General features: G+C 39.7%; 1 protein-coding gene across 5 annotated transcripts in view; it reads right to left on the bottom strand.

The window, feature by feature from the left end:
• lama2 (laminin, alpha 2) overlaps positions 1-12662 on the bottom strand; it is a 210794-nt gene that overhangs the window by 146720 nt on the left and 51412 nt on the right. For all 5 annotated transcript variants that reach the window (XM_084377871.1, XM_084377872.1, XM_084377875.1 and 2 more), the window contains 3 exons: positions 6673-6724; positions 5854-6044; positions 201-380 (listed from right to left, as the gene is read on the bottom strand). In XM_084377871.1, the coding sequence (XP_084233997.1) occupies positions 201-380; positions 5854-6044; positions 6673-6724 (423 nt within the window). The remainder of the gene's footprint in view (positions 1-200; positions 381-5853; positions 6045-6672; positions 6725-12662) is intronic.

Here is a 12662-nt window from a genome sequence, read left to right as displayed (position 1 = left end):
TAATAAACTGTGACAAAGTAAGAAAAATAGCAATGAAAAAAATCTTACATGTATCTCAAACATTACAGATACAGTGACATAACTTTTGAAGTTTTGACTACGATCTCTCAAACCCTAAGAAAAGAAAAGAAAAGAAAAGAAAAGAAAAGAAAAGAAAAGAAAAGAAAAGAAAAGAAAAGAATGTGTTTTTTGTGTCTCACCCGTCTTGTCACGATGGGGTCGATATCTCTGGGGTCATGTAGTGTCAGAGTCATGAGGTCGGCGTTCAGCGTTCTGATTCGCTGAAACACCAACCTGATGTAGCGTGCGGAGGTGAAGTTCAGCAGGGTCGGGGAGGGGTCATCTGCACTGGGACGGCCATTGATCAAAGACGTGTGGATCTATAGACAGACAGACAGGTAAACACTGACATGTAACAGTGGAGCTAAACTAAGACATTGTGCTGAGATGAACATTAAAGATGCTTTTAGCTTCTCACAGTGGCAGATGGTGAAGAAGCTTCTGCAGTGAAGCCAAAAAGATGACAAATGTAAACAGATTGGAGGAAGGAAGAGGATGAGCAGCGACAACCTTTTGGTAACCACATGGTGAAAAGTTGTTTGTGACACCTTTGTTCTGAAATTCTAAAAACACTTGCATAAGCAAAAAAGTCAAAACTTTGAAGTGTAGACTGCCAATAAACGTAATCATGTTATTTGATGCGTCTAAGATACTTTACTCAGATAATTATAAAGAGGAAGTTCAAAAAGATGCTTAAAGAGGCACAAATTTCAAAATGACTGATGACAAAGAGAGAAATGCGTGGAATTCTGGGTGTGTAGATACTGATAAATGGTTTTACAGGACAATCAGGAGAAACAGTAGTGCCCCCGCCACATATAAAAGAGCAGTAGGAGGTGACTGCCAGTGTGAACTTTAAAAGGAACGTAAGAAAGAAGCAGTATTATAGAGGAGTGTGCACCAAAGTATAAATGAAATGGAGAAAAACACGAACCCCAGGAAGCTTAATAAAAACTATTTATAACTGTCACAAAGAAGAATGAATGAAAAGATCAAACTTGCAGCCTAACAACAAGCTGCCGCCTGCCACTTTTCAGCCTCACCTTACTGGAAGAAACCATCTGCTCAGGTTAACACAGGGTGAGCTGAGCTGATACAAAGCACTCAAAGAATACAGAATAAAAAAATATCAATTTAAGATCGCTTGGTTACTACAGACAAACACAGTTAATCTACAGGCACACACACATTACTGGACCAATTCCAAGAGAATGTCATTGGCTGTGTCCAAATTCAGGGGCTGCAGCCTTCAGTGGCCTAGCCTTCGCGGTCCACGAGGGCCGGGTCCTTCGGACAGGTCTTTGAAGGCCGCGTCTACCGTTGGTAAATGGGACGGTCTAGCCTTCGGAGTATTTCCTGGTTGCCTCACCAGATGTTCCCGCCCCTTACCCTTACGTCACGATTGTGAATGAAGAGATGCATTAAAGTCTGTTTTGGTTCAAATCTATCAAATGTGTACATTTATTTGTGTGTGTATAAAAATTAACAACAAAATGTGTCAAATCTAAATTGAATCATCAACATTACAAAATAAACATTAACCCATTAGTGAATAACAACTATATTTACCATAGCATCACCAGCGTCACATATTTTAACTGAAAGTTGAAATTTGGAGGTTTTGAAGTTTAACATATCTGGCGTTGGATGTTCAAATGAATAAAAACCGAGTATAACCCCATTACTTAAATTTAAATGTAATGTCTGCGCCACTTGATGTCGCCATTTTCTCTTGCTTCCTCTTCTGTTTCGGGACTGAGCAGCGGTGCGCAAAGGATCTTGGGATATGGCAGGCCGCGAAGGATAGTTGCGGTGCGTCCTCCGAAAAGAGGGAAGGCTAGGCTGCATTTGTGGGCTGCGTTTGAAGTAGCCTCTGAATTTGGACAGCCTTCGCGCAGTGTTGTGACGTAATTGGCCTTCAAATGCGCACTTCGTGGGCTGCAGCCCCTGAATTTGGACACAGCCATTTACTGTGGAGAAGTTTTACCCCTCTTCCACAATGTGATGGTCCTCAGTGCTTAGATTACCTAAACATGCACACCTGAGTTCACTCTGACTGAGTGAGCAGATGATCTGCACCAAGATCAGAACAGACACAGAGATACGTCTTACATTAATACCCTGCTTAACAGATAATAACCTTGGGGAACAACACACCTTAAACAAGCTTGTGTCGACTGATAAATAAATTTAAAAAACTGGACTGAAATTAATAACTTGAAGACTAGACAAAATGTTAACCCTGAAAAAGGTGTCGGGAAGAATGGTGAACAGGTACAGAATGAAGTGAACAGGAGCTGAATATTTGCCAATATTAATTTTGCTAGTTTGTTATTTTGTTAATTAGCAGGTCACACTACAAATTACTCACAAGCGTTGCTAAGCTAATTCACATTAAATGTTAAAAAAGAAGACATCTACTGTGGAGTCTGCATGCTTTTCAGCATTTTTGCTCTTGTACTGTAAGTCAATATAGGAAGATTCTGTATCTACTGACATGGATGTTTTGCTCACATTATGTAAAGTGTGCCCTATATGTAGCAAGCTGTAAATGTGAGGCTGTGAAGATCAGTGGTTGATGGTACGTCATCAATCAGGCTCTCATGCAGAAGACCACAGTTTACATCCTGCCACTGTCCTGCAATTAACATTCGCCATTTTATTTTTCATAACCTTAAAGTATAATTGCACCAATTTTAAGCATTAAAATGTGTCTTGGGGGATATAAAGCTTTTTGTAGCTCCTGAGGAAGCTGCATGTAATCTGACAAATTGCCTCCAGTCATGTCACTCAGTGGTTAAATTGCATCATTGGTAATGTAGGCGCCAGGTTTTGAAAAAGAAGAAGAATGCGTGGAATAAAAATGGTGACGTCTGTGACCGTTTATTTGATCAGATGACTGCTTTTCAAAACATTACATTTACAAAACCTTGTGCCTACATTACCCATAATGTCCTCTGAGTGACATCACTGGATGCAATTTATCAGATTACACTGACTTTTTTCCCTAAACCCTGTAAACACACTTTAATGTGTAAAATTGGTGGAGTTACCCTTTACCCAAGTGACTCAGTTGCCTTAGCCTAACCATACAGTACCTTAATCATAGTTTATTTTCCATTGTTTCCATGTGCACATTGTATGAGGCAGGAATTCTAAAAATGTTGACATTTAGAAAAATCTTGGCTTTTGCAGAATCGTCCAATATTGATGTTCTTGTCAGGATCTGAGGTCGTTAGGTCAGTTGTATTAATCCCATACAGAGCAGATATGTGTGTGATCTTTCACCCCCTATCCCAGCGATACATAAGTAATAACAGTATTCTTTTCATGTGAACATTATTTTGAAAATAACGTCATTAAATTCATAGCATGACTAGACTTTTACACTGTGTATCACAACTGCCCCGGTCTACCTTTAAATCAATGTAGAAGAAGAAGAATAAGCCTGAATTCATATTCTGTATCATCAAAAAATCAACAAGCAGCCACATAACAAGAAGTGTGAGGTTCTGTCTGCCTGTCTGTCAGTCCATCTGTCTGTCTCACTAATGTGGCCAAAAGCAACATTTGGCATCTGCAAAAAAGTCTTACAGAGTGGGCTGACCGTGTGTGTGCGTGCACGTGTTTGTGTGTGTGTGTCAAGGGGGAACACTTGATGGGTGCAAGCTGCACACTTGGAAGTAGCGAAGAAGATGGTTGTGTGTGTGTGTGTGTGTGTGTGTGTGTGTGTGTGTGTGCGTGTGTGTGTGATGAGTGGTGGGGGTGACATTGTGAATGTGTGTGCGATGCTGTGACACATCGCCTACGACTCATTATGGTTTCACTGTGATCAGACGGCTAGGGAGCTGTCAACCCCACACACGCGCATGCACACGCATACACACACACACAGTACATACACACATTCAGACACCTCCGTCGTTACTTGCAGCTCTTGACATCTCCCAGCTCGCACCCCCTCTAGCGCTCCCCCGCAGGACGCAGACACACACAGTACAAACACACACAAGGACACACACGCATGCAGGCGCGTGCAAACAGACACACCAGCACCCATGTAAATGCGGACACACATTCAGACAGGCATCTACAATTAGAGTCCCTATGTGGGAGATGTGGATGTGTGATTAGTTTGTTTTCACGGCGTGTGTGTGTGTCTGTGTGTGTGTGTGTGTGTGTGTGTGTGTGCATGCGTGTGTGTGTTCTGCGGTCCTCCTTCTCTTCATTAATGTCAGTTATAGCAGGCTAGCCCCTCTGTTCTTACTGGGTGCAATCACATACACAGCTGATCAAAGCAACATAACAGTAAACAGTGGTGTGCACGTGCGTGTCAGCGTGAGCGCGTGCTTGTGTGCGTGCGCTTTCAATAAATCGGAATCCAATCAGCAATTAAATTATACGAACAGCACAAGAACTTTAACTCTGCTCTGATATACTTATTAATTTCAAATCCAACATTATTCATTATCTATCCTGCACAGAAGACTAGACGGATTCCTTCACGAGGGTTTATAAACAGATTTTACTTTAATTTCTGTTCGACATGATTTTCTCTGTTCTTTGTTTTACAGTTTGACCTGGTGTCATGAGTTCAGCTTCTTCTTAATTGATTTTTCATATTTTGTGCTTATAATTCATGTCCACTACTGTAGCAACATCTCTTCTTGTTCCGACCTCTGTTATTCCCTTCCACTCACTCAGTATAAGTACAGTACACAAGGCCACTCTCTTTCCCAGATCATCTAATCTGCTTCATAGCCATAGATTTTCATCCTGCTCTCATGTAGTGTTGGTTAATCAGATCCTTAAATTGAGTATTGTCAGCTAAATGTACTTAAAGTATCAAAAGTAATAGTTCTTATTTTAAAGTGAAATTAAAAAAATATTACTGCTAAATTAATGTGTATGTTGCATTTTGTTGCTCATTGTATTACTTTATATACTGGTGGGTAGTTTAATCTAAAGCGGTGCATTATATTCTACTAGATCCTCATATGTTTGTAGCATCGCTATCCTTTCAGAACCAAGTACCTCTAGAAAACCGGCTTTTCATGAGCTCAGAAAAAAGCCTGTTCTCTGCTTTGTGACAATGCATTTTGCAACTAATCCAAGAGGGGGGGGGGTTTGTATTACTTTTAAAGTGCATTGGGAGATTAAGATTATTAAGGAGTAGGAGGATGTTTTCACTCCATAAAGGAACACTTCATTCAAATTCAAAATCATCAAATTTTAAAATACACGTTTCACTGGACAGGTAGGGTATGACGAATTGTAACTGAAGCTAGTAACTGAGAAAGTACAATATTTGCCTCTGAGATTTAGTGTAGTAGAAGTATAAAGTTGCATAAAATGGAAATACTCAAGTGAAAGTACCTTGAATTTCTGCTTAAGTACAGTACTTAGATCTACTGTGTTAATTTCCATAACTGGATAAATAAATACTATTACTAAATCTCATAAATAATCAAAAAAGAAAAAGATCTTGAAAAAGAAAAGCCAAGCACATAAAGGTTAAATGCGTGCCCAGTAAACGATACTCCCTTAAAAACAATTCTTACCAAATATCCTGCATCTACCCAGCTCAGCTCAATCCGACTCAACACAAGCCTTCCTACCCAAAACTCAGTTCAGTGTAATCTGCAAGTTAAGTAGACATACCACAATCCAACTCATTGTACTCCTGTGATTTTCCAGGCTTTATCCACCCTTGCCAAATTTGAATCAACCCAAAACTAAACTCAGCCCAACCAGAGATTACAGCGGCAGTGAAACAACTTCTGCAAGCGTTACCTCTCCGTTCTCCAGAGGGTGAATCTTTGAATAAAACGACGTGCAGATAACTTCGTCATCTCTGGTGTAGGAAGGAGGTCCTGTCCGTGGATTAATGTTGAATCTTGTCAGGCACTCTGTGTCTGTGATGGCGTAGTACTGCCAGGGCTCAAAGGTCTCCCCGTCTATTGAACGCTCCAAGACCCAGTTACCTGTGGACAAAAATATTGGCAAAGAAAATAATACGAAATGCTTCAAACAATCAAGATCAATAAAAAGATCAATAACAACAATAATGAAGGACATCCAAGACTGTGTTTGGGTCACCCTACTTAAAATACATAGAAAATTGACAGAACATTCAATTCCACATATATTTATTCCTGGCAAAGACCAAAACTGTAATATTCCTCCTCCTGTATTGATTAAACACAAAGTGAAGAGGGTCCAGTTAATGGAAAATTTAATAAGCAAATTAAGCGGCACTAAACAGAATAAATACAAACTGCCACTATGAAACACCATGCGCCCATCAGCCCTATCTGTGAATGTTTTTGGATGCTGTGTGTTAAACAAACAGTAACATCTCAACATCAAGAAAAGTAATGACTAAAGCAAAATCTTGATTTCTTTTCTAATTACTTGTGGATTCTCTGTGGGTGGATTATGTTCTCAAAAGGCTCTAATTACTGTATTTAACCTTTCATAAGACAACGACAAAGTCTGTGGCTGGCACTTTAATCACTCAGTCATTGTTTAATTTTATAGTCAAGCAAGTAATGTTACCAGCTAAAACAGTGTGTGTCTGCCTAAACACAAACTATGAAGCAGGATAGTTACCTGGTCGAGGTGAGTTGGCTGCCTTTATGATCACATAGGCGATTTGGAAAACCTGGATTACACAGAGAGGACATGAAGAATGAAAAACAATTTAATCCATACGTATACAGTTTTTTTCATCAATACTTTTACATTGGAATACTTGGTTAATATATATTATCAGCAGACCAAAAATGTGGAGGAAGAGCACTTCTAATGTACAATAACATTTTCTGACCCCAGGTTCTTTCCTGCCAATTTTCCACACAACAAATACAAGGAGCATTTTAAAGGATCAGATAGATTTAAACTCACTTTACTACCTTACTTTTCACAGATATCTGTGTCTGTGTCTGTGTCTGAAATCACTATAAAAGACAGTCTGTTGTTCTCTATAAACCGAGCTGTTACTTGATCATTTTGTGTCGTCACTGACGGGGCACAATCAGATATTGGTGTTGCTCCTGGATCATCACAATTAATGTTGCTCCAGCAACGTCATTAAAACTGACCAATCACAGTCTTGTTTTTTGTCATGTCAAAGCTTAGTGACTCGAGGGAAATTACTGGAAAGATATGCATAGGGGATAATTTATCCTTATTCTATCCAAATGCTTATGTTTAAAGTTGTGAAAGTTTCTATTTCAACCCAAAATGTTTTCCTAAATATAACCAAGTATTATTGCCTAAACCTAACCATACATTTGTGTTGCCTAAACTAAACAGTGAGAGAAAACTGAAAAGAAAAGTAAAATAAGCCTTCTTAGTAGGTGTCCTATTCTAACCCTAACCCTAACCCTAACCCTATCCTAACCCTATACTCAACCCACCAACACTGCTCGCTCAAGATGAGGATTTTGTTGCTGTTTTCATTGAAATGATGGCCCTGGAGCAACACTGATTACGATGATCTAAGAACAACACCAACACGGTGAAATTAAGATACAACCTATGACAGGTCTAATGCTGCACAACTGTTTTATCCATAAAATGCAGCAACTTGCATTGTGGGACAGGGATTGCAGCAAGTAGCCAAAATGCCATGGGTGCTACCTTTTTTTGTTCCACTGTGTATAATGTATACATTTTACACCCCCAATTCACATATGCATAGGGCAGTGGTTCTCGAACTAGCCCATAATGTTTGACAATGACAAAGGATTAAAGTTTATTTTAAATTTTCGTGAAATAAATGTCAGCATGATAGATCAGCAAACTCTTGTTCATTTGCTCCACAAAAATTATATTCTTTCTACTTAATTTCACTCCACACTTTTCCCCTGGTCATCCAGGCCAGGGGAAAAGTATGGCCATGGCTTTTTGCCCCCTAGAGGGACCCAACCCTCAACTTGAAATCCACTGGTATAGGGTAAATACAGTGGAACTGCGGAATAAACAGAGAGTGATTTAAGAGACATGTTTTCAAACATATAAAAGTTGTTCAGACAGCAAAGTAAACTGGCACCACTCTTAGTGATTATAAGACAAAGATGGGGAGGAAACTCAGAAGACCCGTTTAAACATTGGAGAATGTGAGGACTGCACATGATGTGTTTATTATCTGATATTTATCTTGGTTTATGAGTTACTTTTGAGTCACTGGTGTTTTCACGCCTTCACCTTTTTAATAATCAAAATGAAAACTGAATTTATCAGATTTTTTTCAATAAAACACAATCATCTCTGTTCAGAATGACTTTTTTCCAGTTTGATCACCAACCAGACAGACAGACAGACAGACAGACAGACATTGGATGTAGGTTAAACTGACTTCCTGTCTCTCTTCACCCACCCATATTTCACCTCGTCCTTTCTCCCTGTGAGTATATCTCTCTTTCTTCTCAGGATGTGGGAAGCAGTGTCACATTGCAGCAATTAGAATAGGGAGAAAGCTACCAAGTGTGTGTGTGCGTGCATGCGTGTGTGCGTGTGTGCGTGCATGCGCACACGTTTGTGAGAAAGTGGATTTCAGGGTAACATTATAGCAGTCATTCAAACCCACTACAAAGAGTCAATGCTGCCTGTATTCACACCAAGGACGGGGTGTTGTGTGTGTGTGTGTGTGTCTGTGTGTGTGTGTGTGCTCCTGTTGTGTGTTGTGTGTGTAAGAGAGCTCTCAGTGGTAGCTTGTAATATGGTGACAGCCTTGGGACAGCTAGGCAGCTCCAGCAGCTAAACATAGATGAACACAGCTAACTAATGCAGTGTGTGTGTGTGTGTGTGTGTGTGTGTGTGTGTGTGTGTGCGCGCATGCTTGCATGTGTGTCATAGTCTATGTTTTGATCAGATGTGGATCAGAAGAAGGATTTTTTGCCTCTAAAGCTCAACACAGCACCAACAAATAAACACACCAATAACCGTCCTGGAAGAAATCACACAGCTGGTAAATAAATGTTTATCTTCCATCCATGAGCCTCAATGTCACGTAGACAACTTCACGGTTCGTTTTACATCATGAACAGGTCATATTATCGCCCCTCGGTTAAAATTTTAATTGGCTAGATTCCCTTTTCAATCAGAATTCTATTTATGTTTTATTTTGTACTGCAGCCTGGCTTGGCACTTTTGAGCTTAAACTTTGAACTCAAACTAGAACGATGTCTCCAAGTTTCATCAGGTTACATTTGAGACCTCTTTAATGCAAGTTAGAATGAAGCAAACAACATTCTATCTCACTGGATTAAGAAGGCATACAGTATCTTACTAAATAAATGAATGAAACTGAATTGGTAATACAGGATTATTTTTTAGTATATGTGTGTGTGTGTGTGTGTGTGTGTGTGTGTGTGTGTGTGTGTGTGTGTGTATTCTTGTGCATGTAAAAGAACTAGAAAGTTAAAAAAGGTCAAAAGTCCGCACCAACAGAGGCTCCTCTCTCGCACAGATAACAATGCTCCTGAAACACCTCATCGGTTATCTTACCCGGTATTTTCTGTGATTCGTGACATCACACCAGGTCACCATGTCATTTGCATAAATTATGCCTCGCGATAGTTTAGCATGTAAGAATTGATTTAGCACAGCTGCTACGTATTGTTAGTGGTGCTGGGTCAGGCATGTGTGAGCTGACCAATCAGAGCAGACTGAGGGGGGCCTTAAAGAGACAGGCACTCAAACAGAGCTTTTCAGACAGATGGTAACCTAACCTAAGTAAAATTACGAACTTGAACATGAAAATAATATGTCTCATTTAACGGACAGACTGAACTTGAAGTCCAACTGAGAACATAACTGGTCTTTTTTTTTTGGAGTCAAAGTTGTTATCTAAGTGGTCTTTAAAATTTTATGATATAAAACATCAAAAACATTTTGAAGATGTAACAGACGTGCTCCTTTAGCCTTCAAGCCTGAAGAGGCTGTGTCGTTAAATGTCTTTGATTGACAGCTGGCAAAGACACTGTATCAATGCGATAAAGTAATAGTTATAAGTGCTAATAACTACAGCTTGTAGGGCAAAGACGGACAGCTTTTGTTGAAAAACGCGTCTGAAACGCCTCCTGTGTAGGTTAGCTATTAGGCAGCTGTCTGGCTCTTAGAGTTGTTATCAGCCCGTGACAGAATGGTAACATTACTAATATATCTAATAGACTGTAAAATTAAAGCTGCTCCAAAAGTTGCTGTCATTTTAGCTAACTTTCTGTCCGCTTTGCAGTGAGCCATCCCGTCCCTCCTGTCTGCGTCAGGATCCTGCTCTCTGCCTGTTCCTCGAGCAGACAGGACCGCCTCTTTTTGGAGTTCTCTGTTCTGATTGGATGAAGTGGGCAGGGATACCTGAAACATGTATTTCTATTTTACTGCATGAGCAGGGAAAGGAGAGACATGGTGGTTACCGTTTGAATATAGAGCTATTTAACACTTATTTGAATAAAAATACATCAATTACAGCAGCTTTAACTGGCTGTATTGGCTGCATGCAAAGAAGTTCTCTGTCTCGTCGTGCCAACTGATTAACGTACAAACAGGGGGTGCTGTCATGACACAAGAATCAAATATTAATTTCTCTCTTTCAAGTACTGTTTTTTTCGTCTCAAAAGAGAACAGAAAGCAGATCAGCACGCTCGGAAAAAGTTTACTTTGACTTGAAAGCAGTCTAGTTACAAAACAATCAGTGACTCATTTATCCCTAGATAACATTATGTACTCTTGCACTGATGAATAATTCTGTGCCTCTAAAATAAAGAACTGACTAAATTTGCTTATTTTTATATTGCACATTACTTCACATAGACGTGTTGACATTGCAGAGGAGTGGAGGCAAATTATTCACCAAGTCTATAAAGGCGACAAATTTGCGTACATCTCCAGATATGACGAGAGTCTCCTAATTTTACATCTCGCAAGTGGTTTTAAAACTCAAAACAATATAAAATGAAGTTCATTTCCACATATTCCTCAAATACTTTATTGCAGCAATCCTACACATTTGACAGGAAGTAGTCATGATGTGCCAGGGAACAGCTTTTGCCAGATTTCTGAGGCAATAACAGCCAAGTGAGCACTTAAAATGCTTATTCTAATGCTCAACAAGTCCATTCGAGCCCCTCTTCCAGTATGGTCGGCTTGCATACGATTAAATGGACTGTGAAGAATCCATTTTGTCTCAACGTGATTTGGACACATAGTGACAGCGGTTTTACTGAACAGCTGGTGTTTGCAGGCCATTCACATGGAAACATGTTAAAATCTCGCTGGCCTGATCAACTGGCATCAACTCTGATTCCTCTTACTACTCCCTCTAATTATAGCAGGATTTGCACACAACAAAGACAACAAGTACAGTAAGATTGAAATGGGCCAGGAGGAATTAAAAACCAATCCAGAAAAAAATATAAAACTGAATTATTTTTTCTTTAGGGGTTCAGACATCAACATACAGAAACACAGGTGGATGTGCCGTCAGAGCAACACAGCTGGAATGGAGACTCTGGGCAAATAAAGTAGATTCTGGCCCGTTTGGAAATAATGTGAATCATCAAGCAGCCCTGACTGCCAAACCTCGTGTAGGCAAACAAGTGGAAGTTACTCACTGCAGCCACAAAGTCGTCTCATCGCAAGACCGTTCTGCTTTTCCACTGAGCTGCTACTGAAAACAATTTGGGGAGGTGTTTTGAATGCTGCAGTATTTTGAATGACAGTCTCCTGACAGCTCTGCAGGAAACACATTAGAATAGAGTTCAATATTTAATCAAACTGCAGGAAAAATAATACGAAATATAAAAAAACTGACAAATTATTGTGGTTTCCACATTGGCTACAGTGGTTTGCAGCATACAGTATACAGACAACAGCCTCCGGGTGGAACTAAGAGGTGGTCTGGGCTGTAACGTTCGGCTGAAATGCATGCTCTTTATGTCTGCCCCTCTGTCTTGACTGCCAAAAACACACTTGTACACACAAATAAAACACACATACATACTCGCTTGCAGACTTGGTCGTAATTTGGCCTTATGCTTTAAAAATGGGCTTTAGCCTGCACAAAAACACCAGATGCTGCAATCTCTCTCACATTCTTGCTTTGGCCCCAGCTACTGTCAGACATGGATGGACCAAGTTTCACTGGGTGCAGCAGATGTTTCATTTACCTTCTCTCTGTTATGAATTAAGATATTTTTCTGGTGTTAATACTCCTGACCACAAATCACTCTCTTGTTGCTAATTATCATATAAAGCAAAAAGTTAGGAAAAGAGTGTTTTTATTTTAATGCTGTTAAAAATCACAAATGTTCTCGTTTCTGTCAAGCATATACTCTATAAAGCTATTACTATGGTAGGGTAAGGCTCGCTGAGTACTTTTAACAACTGATTTCAAAAACCAAGTCCAGACTCAAGCATCTCCTTTATAATGGTGTCCTTGAACAGGGCGCTGAGGTATAGACTGTGGTAAATTGGACTGCAATGATTTTAAATTGAAGAGTTGAGCTTTAAAGCTGCAATATTCAATGATTTGGATATTCAAATAAATAGTACAATGCTGCCATTGGTCTTCTCTGTGTGTTTGTGTTCAACATCCA

The sequence above is a fragment of the Pagrus pagrus genome, assembly GCF_965226575.1.
Source record: "Pagrus pagrus genome assembly, chromosome: 16".
NCBI classification, from domain to species: domain Eukaryota; kingdom Metazoa; phylum Chordata; class Actinopteri; order Spariformes; family Sparidae; genus Pagrus; species Pagrus pagrus.
The sequence above is the reverse complement of the archived record's forward strand: the minus strand, read 5'-3'. Positions and strand labels throughout refer to the sequence as shown.